General features: G+C 39.7%; 1 protein-coding gene across 1 annotated transcript; it reads right to left on the bottom strand.

Annotated features, from left to right (window-relative positions):
- Nucleotides 1–1442: 1442 nt before the first annotated feature.
- Nucleotides 1443–17572, bottom strand: CLDN1 (claudin 1). The gene is made up of 4 exons (XM_002914800.4): nt 17108–17572; nt 8134–8298; nt 5830–5914; nt 1443–4126 (listed from the first exon to the last, which is right to left on the bottom strand). Exons 1-4 carry the CDS (start codon nt 17328–17330, stop codon nt 3964–3966), a joined length of 636 nt encoding a protein of 211 aa, XP_002914846.1. The 5' UTR covers nt 17331–17572; the 3' UTR covers nt 1443–3963.
- Between the last annotated feature and the right edge of the window lie 773 nt (nt 17573–18345).

Genomic DNA, 18345 nt, shown 5'->3' with positions numbered 1-18345 from the left:
TCTCCACAGCTCACTGTGCGGATCAATAGCCCAGCTGTTGCTAGATTCCAAGTTCAGTTCTCTTCCCACTCAACATCATTCACCCTGTGCAGGCCCAGGAGAGAGTCAAACTCATTTCCCACATCATTTAGCCTTGTCTGCATTTAATGGCACTGGACCTATCATAGATGTTCAGTAAATATTAATAGAATAAATTCCTATCTCCTGTCCAATTGCCAATACCGGCCATGTTGGAAAAACCTGTCAATGGAAGTTGAGTATACAAAATGCCATGAGGTTTGCAGAGGCTTAGAGCATTGAGAGTGTTTTTGATTATTTTTGGACTCAACAAGCTGTCTCCCCACCACCCTAGAATCTGTAATGACTTCTGTCAGTTTCCATGGTACCAGCTAATTTTAGAGATTTTAGGGCAGGCTGGGGGCACATGGAATGCATCTGGGATAGGAGAGAGGGGTACTAGAAAATCTTACCCCTCTGCCACATGCGAGGAGAAGGGAAAGAATTCACTACCAGATTATATTAAGATTAGCAACAAGCTTAAAAATGGGGAATATAAAAATGGCATGGAGTTTTCCCTGAACCGGGGCACATATCCACATAGGAAGTGCTACATGAAGAAAGGGGAAACAGCATGGTTTGCAGAATAATGCCATCCAACAAGGATGACCTCACACAGAAGTGGATGTCTACTTGGTATGATTTACAATCCAGGCTTTTCCCTTAAGAGTTTTTGTCGGGAGCACCTAGGCATTTTATTTCCTCTCAATGTCATGGGCCTGGACTCCACCCCCAGAGATTCAAATTCTGCAGAAAGAGTGTGGATTCTGATGCATGTACTTAATTAGTTCAGATCAAACTGAGCTTAGTCTCTCACTCATCTTGCTGAGGTCTAAAATTCCACACAGAGCTGCAATCATTTGTTGACAAGCCTATCTCTTTAATATGAAAATTGCCCAGGGAGAGGCTACAATTAAGGCTTTATCAATTATTGATATTTTCAGATAATGAGTGAATGTGTTTCATCACTTGCTTTCCTCAGAGGTAGTTTTGATAATAGTCATTATAAAAATGATAATGGATTTCTAGCCTACCGTCTGTCACTCTTCCACCTTTTGAGGAACACAACCACCTTAAGCTTGGACAATACTTTCCAGCTGGCTATTTTACCATTTAGTTATCCTTTGTAGCATATCCCTTGTTTGTGGATGAGGAAAATAAGGTAACTTCTCTTGGCATTCTCTTCTATGACCAGCCTTGATGAGGAAAAAACTCAGTTTCAGAGAAAAAGGACATTCAAGTGGTCAGAGTCACTTGGTTACTTGACAGATGGCCTAGAGGCACAATAGTGCTTTCCCAGGAGCATACGGTGAGTCAGATCCTATCCCAATCCAAATCATCTTCCAAGCATGGCCATCTTGAAATAAATAATTAGGAAAACAAGCTAAGGGTTTATTTTTTTATTAAAAAAACACAATTTGTTGAAAAAGAGTAATGCTTTATACAAATTCCCATTACAAAACTCCATAATATCTATTTGTCTGTTTCCAGGCACAGAAGCAGAGTACAAAAATATCAAAATTGGATAAATTCTGGTGTATCGATTCTGTTGGCCATTTTGGACTACCAATTTCTCTGTAGAGTTTAGCAACCAGTAACCACCATGCTTTTACACTCAGACATCATTAGAACCTTTGTATGTTGCAAAGGCTCTTAATTATACCTTCTAAGAACATAGAGTTCAGGTTTGGAAGACATAATAAGCTTTATTGGTGCATACCTTCATATGACGCAGTCCTTTAGATAACTCCCCCGATGTGGTTTCACTATGGATTACCATTCTCAAACTACCTATTTGAGCAGTGCTAGCTGCCAGCTAATGGCAACACTTCTGATAGAATCTTAATAGAATCTCACCTGTATACCCTAGCAAATTATCATAATTCAAAATAAATCTTCTGTACTTTGGCTTTGCTGATACTTACACTTCTGTTTCACCCATTACATCTGCAAACTTGTCCTAGGTCAAGTCTGCATTACTGAAAGGAGAAAGCTTAGCCACAAAAATCATCAGGCCACACTGATCAAAGAAACTAAGACTTCCTTAGAACCTTTTTCATTTAGTAAGCTGAATTTCACTTCAGTAACTCGTGTGAGAGATTAAGGCAAGAAACCCATTTCTTAGAATTTCTCTCTTTTCAGGGATTTGAAAAGCGATCCAAAACCAATGCACTTAAATCCTTAATTCTTTCCCCAGTACAGTACACATTTTTTTTAACCTTATAAAACCACATTTACACGTATCCCATCTTACTGCATCCCCACAACAGCCCTGTGAGGTAGGCAGGTCAGGAATTACAATCTCCTTCTTACAGATGAGGCACTAAATCTAGGGCAGCCAAGTGCCTTGCCCAAACTCACACAGTAATTGATAGCACCAAGACTCAAATCAGGTCTCCAGACACCAGAGCCAACACCTTTCCATTACATCATCTCACTCAAGTGAAGTAGCAATTCCTCAGACAGGAAAACTAAGAGCAATTGTTAAAATGGAACAGAGAACCAATGGCATGCTAGACGCAGCTCATAGAAAGGCAATGGGCCAATGAAGAAAGGAAGGTGCTGAACGATGTAAAAACGTGTGCATAGGTTTGATTCAGTGACTTAACAGCCAATTGAGCAAATAAAAACACTACTTAAGCATAGTTCATGTGCAAAGAATGAGCATAATCTCTACTAATTAATACTCACACCACCTCTACCAGCTGCTTAAGTATCATTATCTCAATTTGACAGATGAGAAAAGAGGAGAAAGATTAAGGGACTCGCTTACAGCTAGAGAGAGAATATTTGTCATCAGATTATCACTACAGGAAGTCTAGTACTTCATTCAGACAAATAGACATATGAGCCATTTTTTTTTCTCTAAAAAGAGGTAAACTATATGATAATTACGTATGAGGAAACAACACAGTTGAGAGGGATTGGGGGAGAAAATACAGTTTGAGGGGATATACAATGGTGAATAAGTAGCTTAAAAATTTGATCAATAAAATTGTGTTACAACACTTGGGAAAGTAGCACATAGCAACTCAATCAGACAAATATTTTCAAAGCAAATAAAAGCGTCGTAGGTCAGAGTACAGAAATCGTGTGGGAAGGTCAACAGGAATACATCATCTGGTCTTGCAGAAAGACAGGCTCCCAAAGTTCTGATTTGTAAGAGATTCTTCCTGACTCAAGGAATTATAGTGTAGGCATATGAAATGTGTTATCAGATTCAAGATTTAAGCTCAACCTCATAAAAAAAAGCATTAAGGATGAAGAAACCACATTCTATAAGATCATAATAAAAATAACATAAAAGAAGCACGTGAAAAGGGCACAAATGAAGTAAAAAATGTATACTTGGTAAAGCAGGTTAGGTCTTCTTTCAAAGATGCTAAAAGCTGATGAAAGAGGGAAAATGATATTTCACCTATTATATATGTGTCCATATAGAAGAAGAAAAATATACCAAATAAACTGCTTTTTAAATCAATATAGAATTAAATATATTTTTCTTTTTTTAGATATATTTTAAGTATACTGGTACCAACATAATGATAAGAGTTTTTGCTATCTAGCTTTTTATAGAAAAACATGTATATGTACATATCTATACATATTTAAGGAGCTCCCCCTCCCCACATTTGAGATGATTACTCAGTGGGAAGCAGTAATAAAAATGGAAAAGGCTTCCCTCTTGTAATGAGGAAAAGAGATAAAATAAGACTAAGCCATTTTTAGCAATGCAAATTTAAAAAAAATATATTTTTTTTGTTTTTGCATTTGTTTGTTGTTGTTTTTTGCAATACCACAGTTCAGACTACAATAGTCGAAAGTCTAAGGTCCTAATGTCAATGACAGTATTTCAATGTCCATTTTCTATTTGTTCCAACAGTGTTGTCTCTTTTTACTTCTGTGTCACACGTAGTCTTTCCCACTGGAAGGTGCGGGTTTTGGATAGGGCCGTGGTGTTGGGTAAGATGTTGTTTTTCGGGGACAGGAGCAACAAAGTAGGGCACCTCCCAGAAGGCAGAGAGAGGCAGCAGCCCAGCCAGTGAAGAGAGCCTGACCAAATTCATACCTGAAAAGACAATGCATTAGTTTAGTCAATGAATCATTGGGAACTTTTGTAATATAATTAAGGAAGGAAATCAATATCATATTCATAATATTTTTTTCCACTGGGAAGAAAATTCCCCATGATCCCCTGGGGGAAGTACTCTAAGATTTGTGAACACAGACACACCAGAATGTTTACATTGCAGTTGTAGGCGCTTTGCAATAGTAGCCCAGGCAATATGGCCTGCAACACCAGGTTAATCACACAAATATTTCCAAAGACATTACTACATGCAGGAAAATTGTGAAGCACGTTTATGTACTTCAGAAGTTGGGTTTGGACCGTGATTCCCAGGCTAAGACTTAACAATTACGCTATTTCCAAGTAGCAACCATATTCTATAAAGAAATTGCTGGCAAGTGAGGGAGACTATTAGAATTTTCAATAGTCGATCCTAGGTAACTCTATAAACTGAAATCAGAAATGTATGGTTTCATAAAAAAGACTTCTAAACAATCCATGGACCATTCTAGATTAAGCTGATACAGCTGGGTGTATGGAGCCGGACTCCTGGGGAGAGGCTCTGTGAATGATTGCAGACATAGGGCAGAGCAGGCCTGGCCTTGAGTCCTGATGTAAATTCTGTACGGTTGCACTCCTGGCTAGTAACTTTACCTCCCAACCTTAAATTTCTGCTTCTCTTAAATCCCCCCTGCCTCACTAGACTGCTTTCAGGATCATGGGAAACAATGTAAATAACACATAGACAGTTAAACAAACAATTTATAAAGTGCTTTCACATCCATTACTGGTAAAAATTAAGCCTGTTGACTGCTCTCAGTTTCTGTCCCTACGTTGTAAGTCTTATAGATCTAAGGCTCCAACACAATCATGATCACTGCAGTATATATTCTCCTAGTGGAGGTGATTATATGAAGAGAAGCACACCTTATCTCTCTGACCATGGGGATTCTGTATCCATTCATGCTAGCACTCGGCAAACAATAATTATACCTTAACATCCTGACTCTGAATGAAGTTATTAAGCTTTAATGATGTGAACACAGTGAGACAAAGAGCCTTGACCCTGATCAAAGAGTGTTGTTACATGAGAGCCCAGAATCAGCTCTTTTATAACTCACAATATAAATAAAAATGACTTTAGCAAAGCCAATTTTATGGTTGTGATGGAACATAAAATTTCAAAGTGGTATCTCAACTTATTTTTTTCATAAATAAGTTAAATTGTGTTTTCCTAAATAAAATTAAACTATTGGAAATGAAGTATTATTCATTAACCCCTATAGTAGTACTATTTTTTTCAATCAATCATAAACCATGTGTTGTTACAAAAAATCACTCAACCAATCAAGTGTTGGACGTATTGGGACATACCTCAAAGAGGACATTTTAAATATGTTAACATCTTTATTGACATAAAAAAAAATGAACCAGAAAAAAGGTACAGTATATAGTTGGAAAACACAGAGCTTGGGAATTTTCTACTTTCAAGGGCATTTTGTCATCAATATAGGTCGTTAAAGCAATTGGCAAACTCATTTTAACATGAGTCACAGGCCTTTCAGATTATTTTTAAGTTTGACTAAAATTTCACAAAGTTCTAGAAAGTAAATCTGAGAAGTTATGGTACTAGCTGGACTTTGCAGGAGATAAAAAGGGTGTTTTCTCAGAGAGCAAACCATTTTACACATGAACAGCATTACCTGGCATTGACCGGGGTCATGGGGTCATAAAATTCTTGAACAATTCTGTTGCCGTACCATGCTGTGGCAACTAAAACAGCCAGACCTACAGAAATTCAAAACAAAGACTATTAATCATTATGAAACAATGAGCATAGATATACAGCCCATTAAATTTATAAGCATTTTACAAGAATGAAATCTCATCAATAGTGCTGATATTTTTAATTTAGTCCGTTTTAATTTAGACAATTTTAACTTAGGGAAATTAAAGATTCAGACATGATTTATTCCAAATATTCTGTTAAGACAGGCAAAAATATTAGGTTGAAGTTGGGCATGGTTTATACTCTTCATGTCACCTTTTTCACTTAAACAGTCCAAGGTCACGGGCACACATAAGCTTTTTTTTGAAACAATTCAACAGGCTGTTGTCAGTTAAGAACTCCTTCAAAGATATTGCTACACATTAGTGTACTACACTACTTTTGATAAAACCAATGTCCTTATTAGTATACACAGAGTCACTTGCAAAAGGGAAGATGAAAACCCTTCTACATTTTTCTTGACCAAATTCAGAATTTACATTTCTGCAGTACCAAAAGGGAAGGAAACAACTAGATAGCAGGGAAAAACAGGACCTGTCTCAGTATGGACCAGACCACCCAAATCCTACCACCCCACTGGCCAGACATGTCATGTCTGGAGATTTGCTGAGGTCCTACACCAGATCAATTTACACAGCATCCTTTCAATTTCCCATGCATTTCATATTTCAATAATACCAGGGAAACTACTTAGTCAACATACTTACTTCTATCCTTTATAAGAAGTATAAAGTATCTCAATATTTCTTATTCAAAGAAATTAAATAACTTCTTTGTATAGTCATTATACAAAACCATCAATATAAACAGATTAAATATTTCCATGCTACTTCCTCTTTCCCTCCCGGGTTGCCCCCCCCAAAATCTGGTCCAATCCAATTGCCTCTAATACTTGACAGAAAACACTATTGCTTTTTGCTTTTGGCTAATCAGATACACCATGAGAATGTTCTGGAACTTACCACCCTTACTCCCTAGGAAGTCCCTGAAACAGAAGTGGGGGTGCTGCAGTCACTTATAGGAGTTACAAGAAAGCAAGCAAAGGAAGGGTGCTAGGCAGTATGTTTATTCATAGCCTTTGGGATCAAACCATTGGGAATAAAATGCCATTCATGCTTTTTCTGACAGGAGCTATTTTGAATAAACTGAAAGACTGATCCCTTTAACCAAATCCTTAGTAAAGCCACAGACACTCTTTTCTTCATTATTGGTTAAATCCGCATATGATGCTGGAGTAAAGGCTCCTAGAAAATCTTTTTCCAAAGAGAAAATGAGAAAAGAAATTCTAATTCTAGCTCTTCCTAATGGTAGATTATATCACTGGTCTCATTTTCAAAAATTATAGACTGCATATACTATATAATGTATATACATTGTATATAACGTATACAGTAGTCTATTATTTTATGTATTTACACACACACCTACTATTTTTATATGCACACATACAGACTATCTTATTTAATATAATCCTTATTATAGGGTTTTATAATGGAACCATCCATGTCTTTTCCTGGTACTCATTTTCTCAAAGGTCACATGTGAAACTCCTCAATTGACACTTGAATAAAGCAACAAATGCATATGTGTTTTCTATGGAAAACATAACTTCATTCCTTTACCAAGTTTTTCTCTTTATTAACTCATCTAACCTAATTTCCTGCCATTCCAACCTCTACCTCCATTCCATTTGGCCTTGGTCTTCACTTATCTATAGCACATCCTGTTTATTCTGGAATCATCTATCTGGAATGCTGTCCTCATTTTTCTTCAAGAATCCCAATTCCATCCATTCCTCACAGACCTGTACGATTCACACATTCTTCACATTCTCTGTCATAACTCCTCATCTTTGCCACATAATGTCTATGGAGACACTCCAGAATTTTCTGAATTTTATAGAATTGTTCCTTAATGCTTGCTAAATAGAAAATCTCTCTTTACCTGGGACACTGGTTCTAGCAAACCAGTTGGCACCTGGAACCTCAGTGAATAGACCTGCCCACCATGAGCACAGATCTCAAAGTTTCATTTGGATCCTATTTGAGAACATTTAAGTCAACTAGACTTAAGGTTTCTATGTCTTCAAGATTTTAAAGGTACTGAAAGAATCAATCCAAGTACAACAAATCCAACAAAATCTAAGGAAACTCAAAGCTAGGTCTTTACCCATGCCAGAGACAGATTAGTAAGGTCATGGGGGCAGGGCCTCTCTTACCTGCAATAAGAAATATCACACCCCCAATGACAGCCATCCGCATCTTCTGCACCTCATCGTCTTCCAGGCATTTCATACACTTCATGCCAACAGTGGCCACAAAGATGGCTATAAGTCCCAGCAGGATGCCGATCACCATCAAAGCACGGGTTGCTTGCAAAGTACCTGGTGGGAAATATTTTAGAACATATAAAAATCATGCTTAGGCCAACAAGAGAAGAGTGATTGAAGACCATGATTATTTCAATACTGTATGGAAAAGATAAAAATGAACTAGGAGTCACGAGACCCCAGTTCCAATGATGTTTCTGCAGGTAACCAACAGAGTTTCCGCTCCAGGAAAACGAACGCCTGGCTGGATGTGAATAAGAAGCCCTCCAGCTCTTACATTTTATGTTTTCAATATGAACGTCAAATCCTCTGGAAAAATAATTAATGATCTGGTTGAATAGGTTTAGCAGAACTAATACATTATTAATCTTCACTAACAGAGTATTTTAATTCTGAAATAACAATCATACGTATTATCCTTAATGTTAAACCAGTTATAATTAAAATGGCTTACAATATACTTTGGTAATAGTCAACAGCTTTATATTCCAGTCATCAAGCTTCAGGAAAAAAAACAGGTGAATTTGGAAGATAAGAAATGAATTTCTCAAAGATTACCACGGCTGGATAAGTAACATTTGTATCTCCAGTGGCTGGTCTGGGGGTGGGGGATATAAATGCCATTTTCTTAGAACCAAACAAAATAACCTTTGAGATGTTACTCTGGAACATGGTAGTTTCATATTCAGAGATATCACCAGTGTTCAAAACTATTAAACTGTCATGTTGTAAAATAGCAGACAATAATTTAATGTAGTATTTCTCAAGATTCCACTAATTTTCTCATTTCCTATTATTGTCATTGGTGTACTAAATCATGATACAATCAGCTTTGGGAGATTATGCCAGTATGTTTCTTAAAGAATAAAAACATGACAACATCATTGTGGTATAAAGGCACAGATTCAAAAAAAAATGAGCTGAAACTACTGTGGGCTAAATGAGTTTGATTAATTCTAGAGTTAATTCCTCTTTCGGGTAAAGATCATTATCTTATTGACAGTGTTTACATGTGACAATTATTTTTCCACATATAAATAGTATTTACATTGTAACAAACCATGTTATCTTGGGTGAGCTACTTATTATTCTTTGGGACCATGTTTCTATTATGTAAAGTGTGAATGATGATATCTCTAACCAGGGAGTTGGAACAATTTACTTCTTGACAGTCTTCAAAAGTGGCTGACATGATGGCAGGGTTCCGTATCTCACTACCACATTGATACCTAATCTCAGTCTTATGATGTTCACAGTTGAAAAGTCACAGTACCAATCATAATTAACTCCAGAGATTTCTAAAACATTCAATTGCAATTTGTTAATACGTATATCCTTGCCATAACCAGACAATCTCCGCTAAAATCACAATAACCTCTTTCTAAGAAGAATCAAAAGTATTTTTTTTACTTGAGAGAGATTTTGGAAGCCAAGATACATTTTTACTTGATTTAAGTAAACAGCAAAATGGAGACACTCCCCTTACATATCCAGTTCCTTGTAAACATGTGGGGCACACATGCACTCTACCCACACACTTCTCATAAGATTCCAGGGGAGTGTAAGAATTGCTGAATCAAAACACATGTTCCATGGACCTTGGGTTTCCCAGGAACTGAAGCTGCTTATAGGATTAGCATAAAACTTCTTCCTTGGATCACAAACAATACTGTGGCAAGAACAGGAAAGTACCAAGAAATCCACCATTACGGCGTGTCCTTCCTTCTGATTTACCAAGAGTTTTTGCCAAGACAATCATTATACGACAGGAAACTGAAAAGTAAAATAACTAAGTTCTTATACACAGCACAAATTTCAGATTTGGTCCTCAATGCCACTCAGAAGAAAGGCATTGCAGGCAAAAGAATTCTGGAAGGAGAAATGCTAAAAATCACAAAGAAAATCCACATGCCAGAAGGATAGGATGACTGGCCGTTTGTTTGCCTGGCACTGTCTTGGTTTTAAGACTACAAGTCCTACCTCCTAAGAAGGACCTGAATCCTGAACAAATGGGGACAGCTGGTCACCCTACTGAAGGATGAGAGAATATGACAAAAACGGAGGTGCGTTTAGCGTGATGGTCGGAAAGCTTAGATCCTACAGGGCTTGGCAAGCTAGAGTAAGGTGTTTGGTGTTTATTCTAAGTGTAATCAGAAGTCATTGTAGGGTTTTAAAGAAGGGGTGACAAGGTTTTTACTTTCAGTACAGAGAGCACAATTAGTAAACAGTCTTCCTATGCTAACCCTTCAAATACACATAGCCTTCCACATCTCTCAGCCACTTCTGTTTTTCTCATAAACACTCAATTTTCCAACCTTTCTTAATCACCTTTATTGTGAATCTCTGCTCTCTCTCCAAGTTTTCCACTTTGTTTCAGTTGTAGGGCTCCCAACCTGACCCAGCTCCTATAATAATCATTCTAATGTGCATTTCACGGAGAAACAGCAGGCCACCAGCCCAGCAGGTCTGAGCACTTGGAAATCAAGGTATTCTTCATGAGGAGTTGACTGGGCCTCTCAGTCTCATGAGTCAGACTTGCATAAAACCACCCAGGCAGGGAGAACACACAGATAAACTACTCCCGGGCTCTATCCGGGCTCACCTGGAATGATCTAACATTCAGAGTTTTCATCTCTGAGTTTTTCCCTTTCAAATTCTCCAGGAAAGCACACGTGATGCATGCCATACCCATTTTATTTTTTCCACCTCTTTCACAAAGTTTCTAAGGGGGACGAGGCAGATATTTTGTTCTGTTCACTGACAAACCCCCCTATGTTTTATTTCTTTACAGAATCATGACTTATTTGAATAATGTACAAAAAATAACGGAGGATATGGGGAAAGAATTCTTAGGAGCCATAGAAGCCATCTAGAGCAGGGGATCTTGTTTCATTTTTAAAAATCTGATAAAGCAAGAGCATTATTTTTTTAAAGATTTTATTTATTTATTTATTTATTTGTTTGTTTGTTTGTTTGTTTGTCAGAGAGAGAGAGAGACAGCACAAGCAGGGGGAGCTGCAGGCAGAGAGAGAAGTAGACTCCCCGCTGAGCAAGAAGCCCAGTTCGGGGCTGGATTCCAGAACCCGGGGATCATGACCCAAGCCAAAGGCAGCTGCTTAACTGACTGAACCACCCAGGCGCCCCAAGCAAGAGCATTATTTTGCAGAGCAATATTTCTCATCTACATCTTGGCATCCATCGACTTAGAAAATGTCTTTGTATCTTACAATACTGAATGGGCATCAAACACAAAAATCTCATCTTGCTCCACTGGAGAGAGCTGGATGATTTCTTAACTATAGTGATATGTAGGGGTGGGGTGAGGGGATGTTAAAGAAAAAAAAAAAAACAGGGTGAGAATCTTAACAACATGAAAACTCATCAGTCAGGTATATGTAACAATGGATTACAAAGTCAGAGCGAGCAAGTGTTGTGTTACAAGTTATGAGGGTTTTATGTGGAGATAGAATCTAAATTGCAGTTTTAAGCTAGAACCAGATGAATCCTTCAAATTAAGGTCTTATGGAAGCCTTTTAAGTCAGAGATCTAAAATATGTAATTGTGAGCTCCTTGATGTCTTGGGCCAGAAATTTTTCAATCTAAAACACTAAGAACAGTACCTGGCAGGCTACATGAATTATTCAATCTGTGTTCAATTAATTCAAATTAGCACGTTTTTATTTTTTCAAAATTGCACTAATATGATAGGGAAAAATGCTTAATGTCTTGTGGTTAGCTTAATCTTTGATATACTACTGAGAAATGCCTCCCTAGTGAGCCTGCAGATAATAACATTTTGCTATATAAAGCCAAACTTAGTTGCAATCATTAAAAGCCAGAAACTTAGACAAGAAGGGAACAAATCATACTTTTTGCTTAACTTGATTTTTTTTTTTTTAATTTTCAAAATTGTAAAATTCTGCATTGAACAAGGTTCCGAGATAAAGTTTTTCTCCCTAGTGGAAGGATGATCAGCAGAGTAGAGAAGTTGAGAAATATTTGAAAGCCACAAAATAACATTTTGGACCAGAGAGATACAGGACAGTCTTGAATTATTAACTCTGAGCTGGTCTAACTGGATCAACTCTAGAAGCATATACGTTCCTTGCCTGGCCCTTTAAATGTGGAGATATTGTTACAATATCATTAACACTGACTAAAGTGGTCTGTGGAGAAAATGGTTAGCAAACATTCAAAAAGTTAACTATTGTTTCCCATCATTATTCAGCAGTGGATAGAGGAGGCAGTCTTTTAATTACATTTAGCTAGACCAATAATCTTGAGATTAAAGACCCCCTAAGGAGTTCTCACCACTTTCAACCTGAAAGTATAATTTGAAAAAATACTTACAAAGATCTCTACTTACAAGACAAGAAATGAGTGAGAAGTTACTGATCTATTATAGTTGGGTTAATTGACATAAACATAGAAAGACAAGCACAGGCAAGTATGTCATTTTTTTTTCTTCTAAAGGTTTGTAAAAGTCTAACTACGCAAGCAACAGGATCTCCTATAAATACCTGACATTGTTTATGTTACTTACCGGCCATATGGCTATATTCTTACCCTATATAGTATGGATCAAACAAAACTGATTTTAATTAAATCTGCATCCTCTTATAGTCCCCTTTGCATGAATGGTTGCTTAGTAAGTATTAGACAAGTAAATGAACTGACCATTAGAACAAAAATGTTCTCTTCTCTGCAGTTAAATGAGCTCATCACAGACTGTCACACTACTATACTCCCATGGCTTTTTCACTTGCACTCAAGTTCAGTTTCTCAGGAGAGTCATTGTTAGGATTTCCAGTTTATTAGTACATAAGCTGGTGGCCACTCGGTAGGACCTCAGTACAGCACCCCAGTCAGTAACAGAAGTGGTCTGGGATGAGGCAGGACTTACCACTTTTCAGGATGTCCTCAGTAGCTTTGCTATCTTTTTTGCTTGTTTCTCAAAGAAATTGCCTCATGATTAAATTTATGCTTCTATATTCGACTATCACTCCAGTCAAGGAAACCTAAACTATAACACTTGCTTCTTTGTTTTTCATCATGGCAGGTAGTAACAAAGAATGTCGACACTGGAAGGAATCAACATTGGCACCTTATAAATCATCTTTTTTTTTTTTTTAAGATTTTTTATTTATTTATTCGACAGAGATAGAGACAGTCAGTGAGAGAGGGAACACAAGCCGGGGGAGTGGGAGAGGAAGAAGCAGGCTCATAGCAGAGCAGGGAGCCCAATGTGGGACTCTCCAGGGATCACGCCCTGAGCCGAAGGCAGACGCTTAACCGCTGTGCCACCCAGGCGCCCCTATAAATCATCTTAGCTGTTATCCCTGGAAGCAAAAATAGAGCCCAGCTCACATTTGTTAAGTGGATGAATGAATCATGGATTCATCTCCCCATTCCTCTTACTCTGCCCTATTTTACAAGTAAGGCTTATAAAAATAAGCCCAATTTTACTTCTTTTCAGCCCAGAGAAATCAAGTGGCTTACCATAATATACATAGCTAGTGAGTGCAAATCCAAGGTCAGAATTGAGAACTTCTGATCTCAAGCTTGGATTTTTTCCCCACTATTTCCATCATTCCAAGAGTCAGAACTAATTCATGAAACAGATTTGAACACCAGTGGCTCCTTGAACACCCATGGGATGTAGGAGGCATTATGCAGTCTGGGGAAGTATAAGTAGGTACCTTTTTCTCCACCTATGCTTTCAAGACTTTCAAGACTTTTAAATCCAAGTCAGTGATTTCGTCTCTTTGACTGACCCTGACATCATGGGGAGAGTGCTGGGAAACCTCACTGACAGCCAATACTCATTAAGCACACCTACACACATGTGGATTCATGCAAAGCAAGTTGAACAGGCTAGAGGAGCTTATAAACAAATTACAGAATCCCAAGGTTAGATGAGACTTAGAGAGAGTCTAGCCTAACCTTCCATTTGTCTGGTGCTTGGATTTTCCCTACAGCATTCCTACAAAATGCTTACTTCTCTGCTTGCACACCTCCCACAATGCAACCTCCCAGGACAGCCCAATCTTTGGACAGCTTTAGCTATTAAAACCAAGCAAGAAGAAACAATTAACTAAGTACCTAAAATAGGCACAAGCTTGCCAAAAGTTTGAGAATTGGATCAACACAAGGCAAGATGTACTGTTTAATCCAGACAAAGTCGACTGCAGCTGTACCTGGCACTGCCCTTTGTATGTGCCAACTCTCAGCTGCAGGAGTCATCAGCCTCAATAAATATCTCATATTTGCGATGGAATTGAAATTGTCTCAGCCATAGTAAACCACAATACACAGTGTAACATTATTTCCCCCAGGGAAGCTTCTCAGTTACATTTTCAGAATTGTTCTGCAAGAACCACCTAAAAGAAGCCCTGTTGAATCTCATTTCTTATATTGGTTTAAACACCCTATAACCCTTTACATAGTTTATTAATGTCATGGGATTTTTATAGCTGACACTAGTTAGAGCAGGGGATCAAGGGCTTTTAACACAACTAGTGCTACAAGCCTTGATAAATTTCTATGTCTTCACTCTAAGATGCCAAGTGAGCTCCACTGGCAAAGAGAACAAGATAGGATTTCAGGAAACTTCTAGCCAAGCTGTAAGCTAAAAGTACTTCCTGGAATGCAACCCTTTACAAGGAAAGCTACTCACATCTAGGATAATCCTGTTCTCTTCTAGACATCACAAAATTACAGCAAAACCAGCCAATGAATCACCACCCCAGGTCTCTCCATCAGAGGAGAGTGAGGACCACTGCCCAGGCAGAGAAATGGTTCCCTGGTCTCTGCTCAAAGGCACCCAGTGAGTCAGTGGCAGGTTGGGAGAGCACCTGTGAGTCAAGGCTACCTCTTCTGGGAATCAGTTTTGAGAGAAAGGCCTCAGCTCCACCTTGAATAAACCCTGGTTTTAACCAAAACAAAAAGAGGAATCTGATCTGGAGTTAAAAAAAAAAATCATATGGAAGAGAGCTCTAAAATCTGTATGGGGGAGGGGGTATCGTTTAGTTCTTCTGCTACACCTTCAAAACCTGTAACAGCTATAGTAACTAGGAACAAATGAAATTAAAACATTTTCACACGTGATCGTGCATAGCGATGACCTGTTGGAGCATTTACAACATGGATCAGCTTGGTCATGGATTCTATTTGGTCATGTACGGAAGTGAAAGGAAACCTATTTAAACATATTGAAAATGAACTGCTTTGATCAGAAGAATCAGAGAATGCTCTGGAATTGCTCTTAAAACCTTCTCCATCTGCCAAGTCCTCGACATGACACCCAAAATGCCAATACCATTTCCTCACGTGCATTTGTCTTTTCATGGGGAGATTCAATGATTACGTAGAGGGGTGTATTTAATACACGTCTTATATTTGGTATAAAGGGATCCTAATATGGGAGCTTTGAAAAGTTGAAGTGACAATAGTCAAACCACCATTGACTAACCAAATCCCACAGGGGTGCAAGCTGTTTAAACAGATTCAGAACAGATTTAAAAACTCTAAGCTGTATGGTTTTTGACAAAACCACAGGCTGGAGGTGGACAGGGCGACTGAAGGAAGCTTGAGCAATGGCGACATGGCTCACCCTCAGCACACAAGGTGGGCTGGTGGACAGGCTGGTTTGTCCAGGCAAAGACTAAGGAAGCTTTTCTTCAAGTTAGTTTGAGGGCATGAGAGACGAAGGTGCAGGACAACTAACACAGTATCTCCAGGAAGGTACTCCAGCCATGAATTAGTATGACCTAAGTAAGCGGGAATTTAATGAGTTTCTAAAAAGGCACTCATAACCTTCTACCTAAAAAAATAAAAGTAAAAAGGCCATCCTATCATCCTTCTTCCCCATCATCCTTAGAAATCTCTCTCTCAATGTAATTCTTTCCAACCTGACAGAAGAATGGACATCCGTTACACAGAAATTCCTTTAAGGAAGATGGAAGCTTGGAGAAGACCAACCATTTCTCTCACTACCTTCCTCCCTGGCTGCGCTCTGCCCTCAGCAACGGAGTCTCTTCCATCGCATTTTCTGCAGTGCCTTCACTCTCCTTCATATTATGGTGGGAGCGTACTTAGAACTTTTCTTTCTTGTCACCCTTTTCCACCTGCCACCAAATTTCACTTTCCAAAGTAACACTACACAATCCGCCTCTTCTGCAGACTCCTGGCTTCATGGGAATCTCAAGAGGCTTCTTGAAGGAGTCATGGAAGAGGATGCAAAGGAAACTCCCCATACTTACTGGATCTTAAAAACCAAAAGAATCAAAAGATTCAAGCCCAAGTGTGAGTAGTAGACACTAGGCTGGGACATTCCATGTAGGAATGTTACTTTTACTATGAAAATTCATAGTTAAGATAGATTTACAGCCCCCCCCCATTTACCAAAAACTTTAGTATTATCTATTAATTATAGAATCCAGAAAAACTACCAGGCCCCAAGCTTTTCAAAGCATACTGTTTTCTTGTCCAAACCCCACCATTCTTCAATTTATACAGAATCTTACAATGCCAGGACAAGCCTAAGAGCTCAAGTTGGAGGTTGGCCTCTACCCCCTCAATCTCCACCTCACTCTCATGGGAATTTCAGATGAAACCACACCTAGAGGAAAAGTGTCACCTGGCGAGTTAGAGGAAAAACCAGAGCTGAGGCCAGGGCTTCTCTTTTTCCCAAGCCACAGTTCTCTCGCTTCCTCACGACAAAGCACATGATCAGAAGACTTGATCAACTGAAGTTTCATCGTAATTACACCACAGAATCAATTGGTAGCCCCTACCCCAAAGCGGAACCGCTGGGGGGCTGGGCTCTCAGGTTCAGGGCCGTGGGGGTGGGGAAGGCACTCACTGTTCAGATTCAGCAAGGAGTCGAAGACTTTGCACTGAATCTGCCCGGTGCTCTGCGACACGCAGGACATCCACAGCCCCTCGTAGATGGCCTGGGCCGTCACGATGTTGTCCCCCGCGTAGGAGTAAATCTTCCACTGGGGCAGTGCGGTGCTGACAATGGAGCCGATCCAGCCCAGGAAGGCCAGGATGAAACCTAAGAGCTGCAGCCCCGCGTTGGCCATGGCTCACTCTGGCGCCCGCGCTGGCTCAGGGGTGGCAGGTGCAGAAGGCGGAGTTGGCAGGTGCGCACCGGAGACTCCCCGGAGTGACGGAGCCGCGCGGAGGAAGTTACTGCGGAGAGCTCTGCTTCCTGAGCTGCCACTGGAGAAGTTTGGGTCCGGGTCCCGTCTGGGTCGGCGCTGGAGTCGGGACGCGAGAAGCGGCTTTGCTCCTAGGCTCCGGCACTGAGACGCCAACCCTCTGGGCGCCGCGATTTAAAGCAGCTCCGCCCCCGGCCCGCCGGCCGGCGCGCAGCGCCCCCTGGCGGCTTCAGGGCGGTTGGCTGGGAAAGCGGCGCGGCCGCGGGAGCCGGTGATGGCCAAAGGATCCTGGGCGGGAAGGTCCTGCCCAGCCCACGGTGTGGGGACTCCCTGGGGAGGATCAGATCTGCAGGGTGCTCCCGTCTTCGTCCCCTCTCATTTCCTTCCTTCCTCTTTTTCCTCTTGTGAGCCTTCTCAGGCTTTCCATTCATTAAATCTACATTTATCCAAAAAGAACTCAGTATGTGGAACCACTGAAAATTCATAACGATGAAAAATAGAGGCCTCAAGAGACCCACGGTTTCATTTTTAACTTTATTTCACTATCTTATCAAAAGGCATTTTCTGTCTAACCCCATGACACCTCCCCTCCCTCACACACACTTCTCTCCCTTTTGGTCATTGTCCCCCACCCTCCACCTTCTTTCCTCCTTCTGTCCCCTTCTTCCCTTCATGGAAAGAATATCGCATATTCTGCATGCATTGTAAGAAATCTTTGTACTTTATAGATCAGGAAACTGAGACTCAGAGGGGAAACGTGGTTTTCATAAGATCACACGGCATGTTAGTAGCATATCTGTACTCGGTTCTTAGACCGCTCTGCTTTCCACTACATCTCAAATCGACCTGAATACATACCCTTTAATCTATTATTATCCTTAGGAAAATGCAACCCACTCCCCCACCCCTACATACACGCACACACACACACTCATAC

This window comes from Ailuropoda melanoleuca, chromosome 1, assembly GCF_002007445.2.
Source record: "Ailuropoda melanoleuca isolate Jingjing chromosome 1, ASM200744v2, whole genome shotgun sequence".
NCBI classification, from domain to species: Eukaryota; Metazoa; Chordata; class Mammalia; order Carnivora; family Ursidae; genus Ailuropoda; species Ailuropoda melanoleuca.
This window is presented reverse-complemented; position numbering and strand designations above follow the sequence as displayed.

Bases quoted from the DNA above. Each gene is read 5' to 3' on its own strand.
- CLDN1 (XM_002914800.4), bottom strand. From the start codon at position 17,330: ATGGCCAACGCGGGGCTGCAGCTCTTAGGTTTCATCCTGGCCTTCCTG. The intron at 5,915-8,133 runs GTAAGAGAGGCC...GAATTTCTGTAG, and splicing joins TGTGATATTTCTTATTGCAG to GTCTGGCTGTTTTAGTTGCC. The intron at 4,127-5,829 runs GTAATGCTGTTC...TTGTCTTTTCAG, and splicing joins ATGACCCCGGTCAATGCCAG to GTATGAATTTGGTCAGGCTC.